This window comes from Gigantopelta aegis, chromosome 6 (assembly GCF_016097555.1).
Source record: "Gigantopelta aegis isolate Gae_Host chromosome 6, Gae_host_genome, whole genome shotgun sequence".
NCBI lineage: Eukaryota > Metazoa > Mollusca > Gastropoda > Neomphalida > Peltospiridae > Gigantopelta > Gigantopelta aegis.
In genome coordinates, this window is record NC_054704.1 from 89,133,148 (window position 1) to 89,151,783 (window position 18,636).

Here is an 18,636-nt window from a genome sequence, read left to right on the forward strand (position 1 = left end):
TAATTATAGGGTGTATACTACCGAATCAAGTCCCATAAACGACAATAGTAACATGTATCTAAAACTACTACCTAAAGTGTATCAATCGACATAAACACCACATATATAAATACTACCACCCCTCACTCTTAAAGTGAATCAGAAAAAATTGATGGTGAAGCTGCTCATTTCAGATATAATAGGTAGTGTCTATGACTACCCTAGTTCCACACAAAAGTTGAGTCCTTTTTTTTTTTTTTACAGGTACCTCTCAAACACAATGCTGAAATGAAATAAAATTGCATAAATTTTTTGCCCAAATGAAACTTTTTTTTTTACACCCAACACACTCACATTTATCACCAATCACAGGACTTGTGTTAACTTCTCTATCAAAAGTGCACCTCTAACTTTGACCCAGCCGGACGTTATTTGGTTTAGTACTACCTATAGGTCCTTAACAAGTTGTAGTTCACAGACAAATAAAATAGATATCGAATGGTAAACTTAAAACTGAATATATATATATATATATATATATATGATTTCCTACAGTAAATGATGGTAGTAGTTAACAAATACAGAAGCATCCAATGTTGAAAGCACTTGTAAATTAGAAAAAAATTAAATACATATATATATCATGGTTTCTTGTAGTAGACTAGGTTGGTAGTTTGCAAACACTGATAACGTATTATCAAAATATGTTTAATGTACTTTGTCTTCCTATAAATTAAAAAAAACATTTCAAATAGAATTAGCAGTGAAATAGTTTCTTTTGACCTAGTTAAACCATCTTTCATATTACCTTCCACAGCAATGACCTCCTTTCAACCTACATTTAAAAATATTGTTAACATTGTTAATGGCATCCTTAAAAAAAGATGAATTATTTTTCTGAATAAAAAATATATGTGAAACCTTTTTGCTTCTGAATTTGATTATAATGATTTGAATACTTTTAAATTAAATTGTTAAATTAAAGTGTCGTCTTAGTTTGAATGTTTGATTTCTGTTCCAGCTGGTTCTCGGCAGAAGTGGGTTCCGCTGGACATTGACCCACCCAAGTCTGACCGGCGCCAGAGAAGAAGTAGAAGTCAGGGTCGAGGCCCGATGTCTCCATCCAGCGTGAGACGGGACACCCGCCGACCTGCAGACAGACTAGTCAGGGGAGATAAGCGTGATGGTAAGATGCAGTGACATTTTATCGGTCATCAAAATCAGTATAGAATTTTCATTTAGGTGACCAGATGGCGACGTGTGGCAGAGACATTTTATTTTAATATTATTTCTGGCTTATTGAATTGTAATAGTTCAGCTTGCTTCTACAAATATATTTATCAGTACGTTTAGCAGATGTATTGTGGAGGTGTGAAGCACCTACCAATCAGTGCCTCATGTCTGGTACACTGCATAATCTTTGTTATGTTACAAAACATTTTCTTTTCAACATTACCTGTCCTCAAAGAAGCCTACAGTAGAAGAATTTAGGCCGTCCCATTGGCTTTTGGGATGTTCGGATGTTTGGGACTACTAGCCGTGGTGGGGGGAAGGGGAGTGCACTTGTTTGAGGACAGATAATGTATCCATAAAAGAGAAAACATCAAGTTTTCTCCAGTTACATGCAAATGTTAACTAATTGTTTGTACTTTTTAGGTCCAGATTCCAGGAACTGGAGGGATGACATGTTGGGACCAAATAGCAGTGAGGGTAGAGGTGGATACTCTCGGGGCCGTAGAGGGCGAGGGCGTGGTGGAATGAGAGGGCGTGGCCGGGGGAGAGGTAGTAGTAGTGGAGGTAGTGAGTCGGGTAAGTTTACATAAGAATTGGGTTGTGGATTTTATCTATTTATAATCGTTACAGATTCTGTACAATCGAATTTAGCAAAGCCATTTTATACTAAATTTGTAACGGTTATACATCAATAAATTAACACAAAAAACAATTGTTTAAATTATTCTAGCTTTCTTTTGTTCTTGCCATGATCTGCTTTTTTTGTAATATCTCATTTTCAACAATTTATTGAAAGATAAAATTTAGGTTTTTAGTCATCTCATTCAATTATAATAAAATAAATAGTATAACAGCAAAAAGTATGTAATTATATGACAGTATTTAAAGTGACTGTCCTAAGTTTGTAGGCATCAAAAGAAGGGGCCTAGCTTGGGATTTTCAGGTGGTATGCAGACTTTTTCGGCAATGGAATGAAACACTATTTGCTGTGCCCACCCCACCCCCCATATATATTAATTTAAAAAAAAAATTGTAATCTCAGGTGGTACACAGCTGTGTACCTGCGTATATGGAAGCTAGGCCCCTGAAAAGACAGTGAATTGATGGACTCAAATATACATCTGGATAATAAAATCTGAAAAAAAAGAAAGAAAGAAAGAAATGTTTTATTTAACGACGCACTCGACACATTTTATTTACGGTTATATTGCGTCAGACATATGGTTATGGACCACACAGATTTTGAGAGGAAACCCATTGTCACCACTACATGGGCTGCTCTTTCCAATTAGCAGCAAGGGATCTTTTATCTACCAGCTTGTAGACCAAAACCTGAACAAAGTTTAAAATCCCAAATATTGTATTGGTAAATGCATTCTGGAATCCCTTTGACCCAATTATTAAAAAAAGAATTTGTGGTTGGAAACACTAGTGAATTCATATGTATAAAATTATTGTAGGTAAAAATCCACACGAGCACAAGACAAATTGAATATACATACAATCATATCAGTTGATTATAGTTCCAATTTGTTAAATAGGATTAATGTTTCAAAATGTCTGAAAATGGTGACAAACTCAGTACATGGAATCAGTTTTGTTTTTAGCAGTTTGGTTAAATTCATTTTGAAATTTGTTTTGAAGATAGACTATAAATGTGAAAGTTTTAAACTGAAATATATTTACCAAACAATTTATTAAACCTTGAGTATATTATTACATCACACAAACTACAAGACTTCTTACTATGGATTAAAAATAACAAATTACCCTGTGTTTAAATAATTAATTTCCTTTTTCTTTCATATTTTTTAACATTATGTTTTAAGGTTCAGACTTTCAGCAGTTTGCATTTGATGATCAGGCTGTGTTCGGCGATCAGAATTTCAACCCTGCATTTGGCGGAACAGTCTATTTCACAACGCCTTCTGTTGATAATACAGTTGTGAAAGAGTTTGTTAAAACTCAAATGTAAGTATGAATGTAAAATTTAAAAAAAAGAAGTATATGCTGTTAAGCTTTAAATATGAGGGAGAAGATCACATACTTAATGTTAATAATATATGTAATTATATACAATTTTAAAGATGAAAGAAAATGTAACACAAATGTTGGTCAGACTGTTCAACAAATGTAAGTGCATAGTAATAAACAGATGCAAGGACATATTGTTAGGGTACAAATGTAAATAGCCATGGTTTGAATAAAAACACATGTATGACACATTATTAGTACGAAAATCTGTCCCTACAAATAATAGGGATTTAATCTTCAAAACATTACTAATTATTGGTAAAGACAACAAAACAAATATTAACAACGGTGCCTTTGAACATAAAGAATAGTTTTTTACTTAAAGGAAATGAAGACGACTAACAACTACATTTAATTACAGAGACTATTACTTCAGTGAAGAAAATCTGCAGAGAGACTTCTTTTTGCGCCGACGCATGGATTCTGAGGGCTGGATCCCCGTCAGTTTGATTGCAAGTTTTCACAGAGTCCAGGCTCTCACTCAAGACCTGGACCTTATTATAGAGGTAATGGGAGTGATTCGTTTATTATTACTAACTTGTAGGGTGTATACTACCAAAGCAAATCCCACATAGACGACCATAGTAACATATGTGGCTAAGACTCCTACCTGCAGCTTATCAATCCACATATACACCACTGATATAAATACTACCACCCCTCACCCTAAAAGTGAATCCGGAAAAATTGTGTGTGAAGCTGCTCATTTCAGAGATAACAGTTAGCATCTATGATTACAACTAATGCACTCACATTTATCACCAATCACAGTACTTGTGGTATTAACTGCACTATCAAAAGTTTGGTTCACCTCAAACTTTGACCCAGCCAGAAGTTGTTTGGTTTAGTACTACCTGTAAGGGGTAATTCACAATTAACATTTTGACGAGCATACAACTGTATTCTGGGGTTAGTGGTTACTAGGTATTTTGATACACAATATCTTTTGCAAAATAACCTTTTTGATATATACTTTTAGGAGGGGAGAAGGGTGTTGCCAGGTAGAAAAAAACAACAACTTCATTTACCCTTGTTAAAATATTAACAAAAAATGAACAGCCGCAACATAATATTTCTTTACTAGAAGAGTTGTTTTGGGTCTATTTTCAGACATTATTTGTTCCAATAATTCTTGATTGATGGATAAAAACTAATCAGAGTAGAGAAACTAAAGCATATTACGGTACTTTGTATTTTGCAGGCGTTATCAGAGAGTTCCGTTGTTGAACTGTCGGAAGACAACCAGCGGGTTCGTGGAGCGGACAATCCTTCAAAATGGCCTCTAGAGGGACCAGCATTAATAGCAGCGTCCAAGTTGCATGTCGATGTTCCTGAATTCGTACCGGGAAAGCCGTTTCATTTTCAGTCCCCAGGTAATGTTCAACTATGTCAGAATGAATGTGTTCCCAATTTGTGACAGAAAATGTTAGAACTACTGTCATGAAACAAGTTCAGAGTTTATATAGTGCAGTCTGCTAATATATATACTAAGTAACAAAAGAAACTTGAATAATTTTTTTTTCTTCACAATGCCATTAATTTGTTAAATAAAATGTCAAAATGAGCCTAAAATGGATTAAAAAAACCTAATGTGATTCATACGGAATAATTTAAAGTAACAAAAAATAAATTAATATTCACTTATTTTTTTGTTATTCAGTATATTTCTATGATAGAATCTTGGTCACTTATATGTATTGATGTTCATTGTATGTGTGATAAATTACATGGTGGTTTTGGCTAATTATAACCAAAATACAAGGAAATATTTTATAATTACCCCGCCCCACAAAAAAACAAAAACAAACAAAAAAACACCCCAAAGTAGAATTCCTAAATAAAATAACAAGACTGGCTATTAATTACATTCGGTATTTGTATCTTAAGAAGTAATTAATAGCATCAAAAAAAGAGAAGAACTTTATGACATGATATGTATAAATTAATTTAACGTAACGCTGATTACCGTCTGTGTTCAGGTGCGGATGACGGTGACAAGGACCAGGATGACCTGCGGTGGCAGGAGATGTCGTGGAAGTCGAGTCCGCACCCGTCCACTCACATCCTGTCGACGAGTGCCCCCGAGCTGCAGGGTGAGTGGCGGGAGGTGCGACGCAGGGAGAAGAAAGCCGCCCGCGAGAGGGAGAAGTCCGAGGCGAAGGTGAGAAATGATGCCATGGAAAATCCCCAGCATTTTTGATGTTTATACTTCACAAATCTGTAATAAGCAGTCTCAAAAACTGTTCATTTATGAAGAAGTTTGTTTTGTTTAACGACACCACTAGAGCACATTGATTTATTAATCATCGGCTATTGGATGTCAAACATTTGGTAATTCTGACACATAGTTATCAGAGGAACGGAGCGGGATTTAGCACAGTCGGTTGAGTGCTTGTTTCAGGTGTTTGCATGACAGGATCGAACCACCTCGGTAGATCCATTCAGCTGATTAAGGTTTTCTCGTTCAAACCAGTGCACCACAACTGGTCAAATGCTGTGATATGTGCTTTCCTGTCTGTGGGTAAGTGCATATAAATGATCCCTTGCTGCATTAAGAAACATTTAGCAGCTTTCCTCATGACTGTCAGAATTACCATATGTTTGACGACTTTCAGTAGCATATGATTAATTAATCGATGTGCTCTAGTGGTGTCGTTAAACAAAACAAACTTTAAACTGCTAAAGTGTTAAAACTGGTAGAATATTCATGAATAGAAAATTCTAAATTTGCATAAACCATTTATGGGTTGTGCTGAAACGAATTCATGTAACCTATTTCTTTTTGGTGAGACCTTTATGACCATGTCAGTGATATTTTAAATTTGATGTGTTGTGCAAATTAGGCTTGTACTGTTGTTGTGTGAACAAAGTGATAGTTCTTGAAAGTTTCAGATGCTTGTTTCACAGTATTTTATATTGTGCGGGTGTGACTTAGTTGTCTTCTATCGTAATGTAATAAAACTATTTTTTATCTCTAATACCGTTAATTAACATTCCTTGATTTTGTGTTGGTTGTTGATACTTTGCCTCAATGATTATAATTGCTACTGAAAACTATATATGTTGTTTCAATTGCGCAATGAGAGGCTCAGTTTGCTGAAAAAGTTGGACATGTTTTTCTTTGGAGTGAACACTAAACCCACTGACAGGTGTTATAAATCTCTCTTGACTTACTGTTATGAGCACTAAACCCACCCATCTATCTCTTGACGGGTGTTATAAATCTCTCTTGACTTACTGTTATGAGCACTAAACCCACCCATCTATCTCTTGACGGGTGTTATAAATCTCTCTTGACTTACTGTTATGAGCACTAAACCCACCCATCTATCTCTGAAGGGTGCTATAAATCTCTCTTGACTTACTGTTATGAGCACTAAACCCACCCATATATCTCTGAAGGGTGCTATAAATCTCTCTTGCTATAAATCTCTCTTGACTTACTGTTATGAGCACTAAACCCACCCATCTATCTCTTGACGGGTGCTATAAATCTCTTGACTTACTGTTATGAGCACTAAACCCACCCATCTATCTCTTGATGGGTGCTATAAATCTCTCTTGACTTACTGTTATGAGCACTAAACCCACCCATCTATCTCTGATGGGTGCTATAAATCTCTCTTGACTTACTGTTATGAGCACTAAACCCACCCATCTATCTCTTGACGGGTCCTATAAATCTCTCTTGACTTACTGTTATGAGCACTAAACCCACCCATCTATCTCTGATGGGTGCTATAAATCTCTCTTGACTTACTGTTATGAGCACTAAAGCCACCCATCTATCTCTTGACGGGTGCTATAAATCTCTCTTGACTTACTGTTATGAGCACTAAACCCACCCATCTATCTCTGAAGGGTGCTATAAATCTCTCTTGACTTACTGTTATGAGCACTAAACCCACCCATCTATCTCTTGACGGGTGCTATAAATCTCTTGACTTACTGTTATGAGCACTAAACCCACCCATCTATTTGTGACGGGTGCTATAAATCTCTGTTGACTTACTATTATGAGCACTAAACCCACCCATCTATCTGACGGGTGCTATAAATCTCTCTTGACTTGCTGTTATGAGCACTAAACCCACCCATCTATCTGACGGGTGCTATAAATCTCTCTTGACTTGCTGTTATGAGCACTAAACCCACCCATCTATCTGACGGGTGCTATAAATCTCTCTTGACTTACTGTTATGAGCACTAAACCCACCCATCTATCTGTGACGGGTGCTATAAATCTCTCTTGACTTACTGTTATGAGCACTAAACCCACCCATCTATCTCTGACGGGTGCTATAAATCTCTCTTGACTTACTGTTATGAACACTAAATCCACCCATCTATCTCTTGACGGGTGTTATAAATCTCTCTTGACTTACTGTTATGAGCACTAAACCCACCCATCTATCTCTGACGGGTGCTATAAATCTCTCTTGACTTACTGTTATGAGCACTAAACCCACCCATCTATCTCTTGACGGGTGTTATAAATCTCTCTTGACTTACTGTTATGAGCACTAAACCCACCCATCTATCTCTGACGGGTGCTATAAATCTCTCTTGACTTACTGTTATGAGCACTAAACCCATCTATCTCTTGACGGGTGCTATAAATCTCTCTTGACTTACTGTTATGAGCACTAAACCCACCCATCTATCTCTGACGGGTGCTATAAATCTCTCTTGACTTACTGTTATGAGCACTAAACCCACCCATCTATCTCTTGACGGGTGCTATAAATCTCTCTTGACTTACTGTTATGAGCACTAAACCCACCCATCTATCTCTGATGGGTGCTATAAATCTCTCTTGACTTACTGTTATGAGCACTAAACCCACCCATCTATCTCTTGACGGGTGCTATAAATCTCTTGACCCATCTATCTGACGGGTGCTATAAATCTCTCTTGACTTGCTGTTATGAGCACTAAACCCACCCATCTATCTGACGGGTGCTATAAATCTCTCTTGACTTGCTGTTATGAGCACTAAACCCACCCATCTATCTGACGGGTGCTATAAATCTCTCTTGACTTGCTGTTATGAACACTAAACCCATCCATCTATCTGACGGGTGCTATAAATCTCTCTTGACTTACTGTTATGAGCACTAAACCCACCCATCTATCTGTGACAGGTGCTATAAATCTCTCTTGACTTACTGTTATGAGCACTAAACCCACCCATCTATCTGACGGGTGCTATAAATCTCTCTTGACTTACTGTTATGAGCACTAAACCCACCCATCTATCTGTGACGGGTGCTATAAATCTCTCTTGACTTACTGTTATGAGCACTAAACCCACCCATCTATCTGTGACGGGTGCTATAAATCTCTCTTCACTTATTGTTATGAGCACGGTGGTAGAGCACCTGCTTGAGGTGTGATGGGTCATGGGATTGGTTGACCTTGGTGGACAAATTTTCACAACTGGTCAAATGGGAAAGTGCATATAAATCCCTTGCTGTATGAGGTAAAATTTAGTGGCTTTCCTCATGACTACGTGTCAGAATTACCATAGGTTTGATGACTTCCAATAGCCTGATTAATTAATCAGTGTGCTCTAGTGGTGTTTTAAACAAAACAAACTTTAAACTGCTAAAATGTTCAAAGAAAGGTAGAATATTCATGAATAGAAAATTCAAAATTTGCAAAGTTTAAAACCATTTATGGGTTGTGCTGAAACGAATTCATGTAACCTATTTCTTTTTGGTGAGACCTTTATGACCATGTCAGTGATATTTTAAATTTGATGTGTTATGCAAATTAGGCTTGTACTGTTGTGTGAACAAAGTGATAGTTCTTGAAAGTTTCAGATGCTTGTTTCACAATATTTTATATTGTGCGGGTGTGACTTAGTTGTCTTCTATCGTAATGTAATAAAACTATTTTTTATCTCTAGTACCCTTAATTAACATTCCTTGATTTTGTGTTGGTTGTTGATACTTTGCCTCAATGATTATAATTGCTACTGAAAACTATATATGTTGTTTCAATTGCGCAATGAGAGGCTCAGTTTGCTGAAAAAGTTGGACATGTTTTTCTTTGGAGTGAACACTAAACCCACTGACGGGTGTTATAAATCTCTCTTGACTTACTGTTATGAACATTAAACCCACCCATCTATCTCTTGACGGGTGCTATAAATCTCTCTTGACTTACTGTTATGAGCACTAAACCCACCCATCTATCTCTGACGGGTGCTATAAATCTCTCTTGACTTACTGTTATGAACACTAAACCCACCCATCTATCTCTTGACGGGTGCTATAAATCTCTCTTGACTTACTGTTATGAACACTAAACCCACCCATCTATCTCTTGACGGGTGTTATAAATCTCTCTTGACTTACTGTTATGAGCACTAAACCCACCCATCTATCTCTGACGGGTGCTATAAATCTCTCTTGACTTACTGTTATGAGCACTAAACCCACCCATCTATCTCTGATGGGTGCTATAAATCTCTCTTGACTTACTGTTATGAGCACTAAACCCACCCATCTATCTCTGATGGGTGCTATAAATCTCTCTTGACTTACTGTTATGAGCACTAAACCCACCCATCTATCTCTGATGGGTGCTATAAATCTCTCTTGACTTACTGTTATGAGCACTAAACCCACCCATCTATCTCTGATGGGTGTTATAAATCTCTCTTGACTTACTGTTATGAACACTAAACCCACCCATCCCACTCTGATGGGTGCTATAAATCTCTCTTGACTTATTGTTATGAGCACTAAACCCACCCATCTATCTCTTGACGGGTGTTATAAATCTCTCTTGACTTACTGTTATGAGCACTAAACCCTGTTATGAGCACTAAACCCACCCATCTATCTCTGATGGGTGCTGTAAATCTCTCTTGACTTACTGTTATGAGCACTAAACCCACCCATCTATCTCTGATGGGTGCTATAAATCTCTCTTGACTTACTGTTATGAGCACTAAACCCACCCATCTATCTCTGATGGGTGCTGTAAATCTCTCTTGACTTACTGTTATGAGCACTAAACCCACCCATCTATCTGTGATGGGTGCTGTAAATCTCTCTTGACTTACTGTTATGAGCACTAAACCCACCCATCTATCTGTGATGGGTGCTGTAAATCTCTCTTGACTTACTGTTATGAACACTAAACCCACCCATCTATCTGACGGGTGCTATAAATCTCTCTTGACTTACTGTTATGAACACTAAACCCACCCATCTATCTGACGGGTGCTATAAATCTCTCTTGACTTACTGTTATGAGCACTAAACCCACCCATCTATCTCTGACGGGTGCTATAAATCTCTCTTGACTTGCTGTTATGAGCACTAAACCCACCCATCTATCTGTGACGGGTGCTATAAATCTCTCTTGACTTACTGTTATGAGCACTAAACCCACCCATCTATCTCTTGATGGGTGTTATAAATCTCTATTGACTTACTGTTATGAGCACTAAACCCACCCATCTATCTCTGATGGGTGCTGTAAATCTCTCTTGACTTACTGTTATGAGCACTAAACCCACCCATCTATCTCTGATGGGTGCTATAAATCTCTCTTGACTTACTGTTATGAGCACTAAACCCACCCATCTATCTCTGATGGGTGCTATAAATCTCTCTTGACTTACTGTTATGAGCACTAAACCCACCCATCTATCTGTGACGGGTGCTATAAATCTCTCTTGACTTGCTGTTATGAGCACTAAACCCACCCATCTATCTGTGACGGGTGCTATAAATCTCTGTTGACTTGCTGTTATGAGCACTAAACCCACCCATCTATCTGTGACGGGTGCTATAAATCTCTGTTGACTTGCTGTTATGAGCACTAAACCCACCCATCTATCTCTGACGGGTGCTATAAATCTCTCTTGACTTACTGTTATGAACACTAAACCCACCCATCTCTCTTGACTTAATGTTATGAACCCACCCACCCATCTATCTCTTGACGGGTGCTATAAATCTCTCTTGACTTAATGTTATGAGCACTAAACCCACCCATCTATCTCTTGACGGGTGCTATAAATCTCTCTTGACTTACTGTTATGAGCACTAAACGCACTAAACCCACCCATCTATCTGTGACGGGTGCTATAAATCTCTGTTGACTTGCTGTTATGAGCACTAAACCCACCCATCTATCTCTGACGGGTGCTATAAATCTCTCTTGACTTACTGTTATGAGCACTAAACCCACCCATCTATCTCTGACAGGTGCTATAAATCTCTCTTGACTTACTGTTATGAGCACTAAACCCACCCATCTATCTGACAGGTGCTATAAATCTCTCTTGACTTACTGTTATGAGCACTAAACCCACCCATCTATCTCTTGACGGGTGCTATAAATCTCTCTTGACTTACTGTTATGAGCACTAAACCCACCCATCTATCTCTGATGGGTGCTATAAATCTCTCTTGACTTACTGTTATGAGCACTAAACCCACCCATCTATCTCTGACGGGTGCTATAAATCTCTCTTGACTTACTGTTATGAGCACTAAACCCACCCATCTATCTCTTGACGGGTGCTATAAATCTCTCTTGACTTACTGTTATGAGCACTAAACCCACCCATCTATCTCTTGACGGGTGCTATAAATCTCTCTTGACTTACTGTTATGAGCACTAAACCCACCCATCTATCTGACGGGTGCTATAAATATCTCTTGACTTGCTGTTATGAACACTAAACCCATCCATCTATCTGACGGGTGCTATAAATCTCTCTTGACTTACTGTTATGAGCACTAAACCCACCCATCTATCTGTGACGGGTGCTATAAATCTCTCTTGACTTACTGTTATGAGCACTAAACCCACCCATCTATCTGACGGGTGCTATAAATCTCTCTTGACTTACTGTTATGAGCACTAAACCCACCCATCTATCTGACGGGTGCTATAAATCTCTCTTGACTTACTGTTATGAGCACTAAACCCACCCATCTATCTGACGGGTGCTATAAATCTCTCTTGACTTACTGTTATGAGCATGGTGGTAGAGCACCTGCTTGAGGTGTGATGGGTCATGGGATCGGTTGACCTCGGTGGACAAATGTTCATTTTTCCCTGTCCCAGCCTGTGCAGCCATGGTACGTACCTTTCTGTCTGTGAGGACCCCTTGTTGCTTTTTCATTAGTAATATACGTGGCGGCAGTGGGTTCCTCCTTCCCTGCCCTGTCGGCCTAACACTCTCACACTGTCTGTCTGTCTGTCTGTCTGTCTGTCTGTCTGTCTCTCTCTCTCTCTCTCTCTCTCTCTCTCTCTCTCTCTCTCTCTCTCTCTCTCTCTCTCTCTCTCTCTCTCTCTCTGTGTGATTGATCCCCATAGTGGGCCCATTGGGCTATTTCTTGTTCCAGCCAGTGCACCATGAGGCTGTGGTATGTAGGACCCTGTCTGTGGGATGGTGCATATAAAAGATCCCTTGCTGCTAATCGAAAAGAGTAGCCCATGAAGTGGCGACAGTGGGTTTCCACTCTCAATATCTCTGTGGTCCTTAACCATATGTCTGACGCCATATAACCATAAATACGTGTTGAGTGCGTCATTAAATAAAACATTTTTTTTCTTTTCTTTTTTCCTCTGTGTGTGTCTGCCTCTATCTGTCTCTGTATCTGTCTGTGTGCATGTGGGTGTGTGCATATGCAATTGTCTCTATGGCTGTATTTGTGTGTATCTGTCTTTCTCTGTGTCTGTATTTGTGTGTGTCTTTCTCTTTCTCTGTGTCTGTATTTGTGTGTGTCTTTCTCTTTCTCTGTGTCTGTATTTGTGTGTGTCTGTCTGTCTTTCTTGCCTCCATCCCTCCCTGTCCTAGTACTGAAAATAACCACATTTTAAACATTATTTCTAAAATAACAAACACTTTTCCTTTCTTTTATCCATTCAGATTTATAGTGATGTAAGAATTATCTCCCCTTAATGAGGTAATATTATTTTATTTTTGTTTAGGGAGGATCCCAAGTTGAGCAGCAACAGGAACAGGAGGAGCTAGACTTCCTGTTTGACGAGGAGCTGGAGGAGCTGGACGTGGGACGCAGAAACAACTTCACAGACTGGTCAGTACCTCCTTCAAACACTGCTCATTGATACTTTGCCTCAGAGGTTATAATTATCACAACTAACACACTGGCAGTGCCACGAATCATACAAAGAAAATGTCGACTTTCTTTTCTTTGATATCCAATAGCCGATGATTAGTAAATAAGTGTGCTCTTGTGGTGTCGTTAAACAAAACAAACTTTTTAAACTTTGAAGACTTTTTTAGTCTTGGATTTTCAGTGTAGGGTTTAGAATTGTTGGGAATGGAGAGGGATTAAGTTTACACGGCAAAACTATTTTGACCTGTGAATTATATGTGCTTATTTCAGCATTCATTAAGAAACAGTAATCCAGTGGATATTGCTAGAAGATTCATTTTAAAATGAAATGTAAATTATGTTCCGAATTCTCCAAAAGTATTGATGACCAATTATTAACTAATTGTTGATAATTCCACACTTCAGGCATCACCTTGTTAGTGTTACATACAAGGTGTGTTCAAATGTGTGGAACATTAACGCCTTTGTCTTTGTGCGAGTTTAGTTCTTTGTGGACTTCACGACAAAACAATGTGCTACAGATTAAATAATAAAGGAGACATTGATTCTGATGGTTACTAATGCATAAATGTATTGAAAATTTTAAAATGTGAGTATTAATTTACTGCTCAAATATGACAGACAGACTGGTCAGTACCTCCTTCTAATGGTGCTTGTTCATACTTTGCCTCACTGGTTATAATTGCTGCTGACAACTATTTTATGATGTTTCATTTGTGCAATAAAAGGCTGAGTGTATAGAAGAGGGCCTCATAAGTTGTTAAACTTTTGCCCGATTCTTTTGTTCTTTATACAATAAAATGTTTTCAATCAATCAGTTACATTTTTCTCATTAATTAATAATTTCATGACTTGTAGTATACTACATTTCCATTACATTCGTTACAGTACTGTTTAACGTCATCTCATTGGTCCAGCCCGTAGCAATGCAAATTTGTTCATTTCTCGATGAATGTAAAAATAACGTTGCCGGGGAACGTGATATCTGATGACGCAGTGTTCTCGCTGGGTGAAAATTAAAGGAGGGAGGCCGCTCGGCACCACACCCTTCAAAAAAAACACCCACACCAATAAACGAAAAGCAAAAAAAAAAAAAAAAACACAAGGGTGGGGGGGACGGGGGGGGGAGAGGAGTAGTTTGGTTACCATATTGTTTTGTGTTGGTAGACTTTGAGAAAAGACATACTCCTTATTTTGCCTACAAAAAAGTGCAAAGGGGTTTATAAAAAGACTCGTCTTTTAATTGAACCGAAGATGATATCGGTCTGACATTCACGGGCAGTTCTGGTTTTGCTGGACCGATCAGTTTTAATATTATTATTTTTAGTAAAGATTTCAAGATATACGAAAAACAATAAAGATGTTTGTAAAGTGATCTAATGTCAGATACATTTTTGTTATTTCCATCTTCATCGAATGAATCGATCGCTGTGATAAAATATCGCCAGCTGATAAAAAGTAGTTTCGTTTTTGTAAAGACGGTGTATATATTATTTGGCACTCAAGATAAATGACTTTAATGATAAACACTACCACTTCCGTTGTTTTTATAAGCGTTCATATCCCCTCAAAATGAAAAGTTTACAATATTTTATAAAGAACTACTGAATAAACAGAATAACAGAAAGTAAAAATCATCAGTTTCAAGCAATTATATCTGCAACTGAGGACAAAATATCAAACGATAGTTAGTGGAAACAAAAGACAGAATGACTGTTCTGATCACGTGACAAATTTGGTGCCAAATAAGAGGGTTTTTTCAATCGGAGATTGCCGAATCCGTAAAAAATAAAATGTTTTCATTGCTTACATAAAATATAACTTTTATTGTGTGTGTCAAACATACAAATGGATACAGATATTAGACAAAATAGAGGCTGTTAAAAATACTGTTAAATTATGTTACGGTAACTGTCGTAAATGTTTTGTCAATTGCTTTTTCGTGCACAACGCGGCTTGTTTCCTTTGATGTCCAGTGTCACAGTGTGCAGACTGATCGTTGTTTTTTGTGTGAAAAAAAAGTGCATTTGGAAATAGCAGAGATAGGTGCTGGAAAATAAAGAGGGGCGCTCAAAAATAAAGGAGGGCGCTCAAAAATAAAGGAGGGCGGGGAACGTGAAAGGAGGGCGGCAAAATGGAATAGCGGGGCGGGGCGCCCCGCTTAAATGGAGCAGCGAGAACACTGTGACGTCACTTTATGTTGGTACTTTGTCTTACTGAGCGTTATTGTTCCAAAAATAATTCAAAATAAAATATGAACTTTTAGTGTTATTATTAGTAAGTATGTTTCAAATTTAATTATAATTATTGTCTGTTATTTCTTCTATGTTTATCTGGGTGTGAAAAAAAAAGTCTGCAAACTTCCGTGAGAACGGCTTTGTCGATTCACACAGTTTGCAGATGACTTTTTTTGTTCATACCCCGATGAACATAAAAGAAATAACCGACAATCCTTAAGTATTAACTGATTATGATGACTGATTAAATGTATACTAGCAGCTTATGACTTGTGACCATAGAGCATGAAATATTAAAAACAAGAAAGATATTTTTCTTTAAAATAAAATGAACCGACCAACCAGGTGACAAATGATTAGGAAACAGAGTTTATGGGCCTGTTTTTATAACAGTTGAAACTTAAGGTGCAAAGCAAAGGAAAATTTCATAAAATTTATGAAAGAAAAGTTTGCAAAAAAAGTTTGCAAAATGTGTTATTTTATTAATGTAAGTGATTAAAATCTGGTTATTGCAGTCTTAAACAGGTTTTTTTTAAATGCCATAATGGAACCACAGTGGAAATGTTTGATGAAGCTTCACCATGTCTGATTTTCTATTTTTGAAAAGTGGGAAACACCCATCATATGACACTTAGAAATGTTTGGGAAATCTGCATTTTAAAATGTACATAGATCATCATATTTTAATTGGCTTGGTGTTTTCTTGAAGGTAAGTTGAAATTAAAAGTGAATTGTGTCTCTATTTTCAGAAATTTATCATTAATGTAGTCTGATCGGTTGTTAAAACGTGTATTGTCAAATTTCACACTTCAGGCATCATCTTGTTAGTGTTGTATTCAAGGTGTGTTCAAATGTGTGGAACATTAACGCCTTTGTCTTTGTGCGAGTTTAGTTCTTTGTGGACTACACGACAAAACAATGTGCTACAGATTAAATAATAAAGGAGACATTGAGTCTGATGGTTACTTCAGCATAAATGTATTGTAAATTTTAAAATGTGAATATTACTTTACTGCTCAAATATGAAGAAAATTACTTTTCTACTTGCATATTATAGACTAAACATAGGCCTACCTGACTGAATTATATGAAATTATCATTATCACTTTACTTTTTAACTTTTACTACTGTTCAGACATAGTGTAAATTACTGCTACAAATTAATAACACCTGAATGCATGTCTCTTGTAACCTTTTGTATGTGATGTCACGTGCATAGATAGGTCATTGTACAGTATAGCAGAAATAAACAAAAGTAATAGTTGTTTCTTGCAGGATAAAAATAACTACGTAATGATACAGTATGACCGCTTTATCCTATTCGGGCCAAATGGGAAATTGTGCCAGCAAGCCTCGTGGAATTTCCCGTTCTTACCTTCACAGGATTAAGCAGATATCCTGCATCAATAACTAGTTATTCTCTATACACATAGTTGTTTGTTTTACCTGCAGGTCTGACGAGTCTGATGATGAGATTGCCGACAGTGACATCTCGAAGATTTTAATTGTGACCCAGACACCGCCAGCGTATCGGAAACACCCGGGCGGAGACAGAACAGGCGACTACGTTCCACGCTCCAAGATGACCTCCGAGTTGTTCAAGGTCATCAACGACGGCCTTTATTATTACGAGCAGGACTTGTGGGAGGAAACCAATAAGGTAGTTTTGTTTACATTGAGATAACCAATAAGCAGGGCTCACCCTGGATCAAAAATACCTGTAGCCAAAATATTAGCCAAATGGAATTTTCATTAGCCATATTGAAAATGCTTTAGCCAAATTTGTTTTATGCAGTACTGTATAGAGTATTTATATATGAATATGAAAATGTATCTTTTTCAGCTAATTGTGTACAAACTGGAATAAATAGGAATAACAAAACCTCAATGGGGGTAGGGGCAGTTAATATATTACTTCGATTTTTCAGCGGGAGTGGGGTGCGGTGGGGATGGGGTTATGCATTATCTTCAGAGTTTGAAGCCAGTACCACATACACCCACACCCACTTCTAAGGCCTATGACATTAAATTAACAAACATACAGAAATATGGAGGGTGTTGTTTTTTCTTTCTTCCTTTTTTCCCAAATAAAAATTTGAGAGCTTTTTTTTCTTCTTTTTTTTATATAGAACTCATTATTTTTTTAAATAACAATCTTTATGTTAGTTTGAATAACTTTTTTTAAATTATTATTATATATTTTTTAAGTGACCCATCAATTCCCCACACCAAACGATTTCATAATTTGTGCCATGTTGTTGCTGTTGATTTCAGCGTCGTGTTAAATGCTTGTTGTGATTTCTGCTTACAAAATACCTCCGCTAAGAATGCCGACTTCACCACAGTATACTCCATTTATTAAAAAAAACACCCCAAAAAATCCCCCAACAAATCCTTTAATAAAATTAAAATTTACGGTCTTTTTAAAATCCAGCTAACTTATTAAATGTCACCTCACAGTCTTACAAATTTATATCTAAAATTATCTAACAAATATGATTACTGTAAACTAATTTTATTCAGTGTACATTTAACTGCAATTTGTATAATTTAAATACTGCATGTTAATTTCCGGCGATCGCGATCTGCATGCGTACTCTCGACCATGGGTACGAAACTAACAAAGACAAAGGAATAAACAAAAACTACAGTTAGGTATTCATTGATGCGAATAACTATTGTTTTTCTACAAATTTACATCAAGATTTATTTTTGCATAATCGTATTGTTTAATGTCCGCAACGATGTCTCTTAGTCCTCAGTTCAGCCAATGAACTATTTGATTGGTGTTCGTCGTGTCCATTTGGTTTAACGTGAAGCGCACAAACCCAGTCTAACGAACATTTTGTTTTCGCTCGGTCTGGCTGAACTCAGACCTTGAGATGGCCTACATGTCTTTTGTCCCTGAACTGGCATGTTTAATTCAAATTGACACGCATTGTCGGTCTGTTTTTATTACTTTGGTTTAAAGATTTTACAAAGTAAAAATAACAAGTTACAGATCTTCCAGACATTGCTGTCATACATGTTGAATGCAT

General features: G+C 37.2%; 1 protein-coding gene across 3 annotated transcripts in view; it reads left to right on the plus strand.

Annotated features, from left to right (window-relative positions):
• Positions 1–18,636, plus strand: part of LOC121375446 (la-related protein 1-like) — a 60,123-nt gene that overhangs the window by 16,589 nt on the left and 24,898 nt on the right. For all 3 annotated transcript variants that reach the window (XM_041502908.1, XM_041502909.1, XM_041502910.1), the window contains exons 5-12: positions 1,001–1,165; positions 1,636–1,788; positions 3,042–3,183; positions 3,608–3,752; positions 4,448–4,619; positions 5,226–5,407; positions 13,213–13,319; positions 17,051–17,258. In XM_041502908.1, the coding sequence (XP_041358842.1) occupies positions 1,001–1,165; positions 1,636–1,788; positions 3,042–3,183; positions 3,608–3,752; positions 4,448–4,619; positions 5,226–5,407; positions 13,213–13,319; positions 17,051–17,258 (1,274 nt within the window). The remainder of the gene's footprint in view (positions 1–1,000; positions 1,166–1,635; positions 1,789–3,041; positions 3,184–3,607; positions 3,753–4,447; positions 4,620–5,225; positions 5,408–13,212; positions 13,320–17,050; positions 17,259–18,636) is intronic.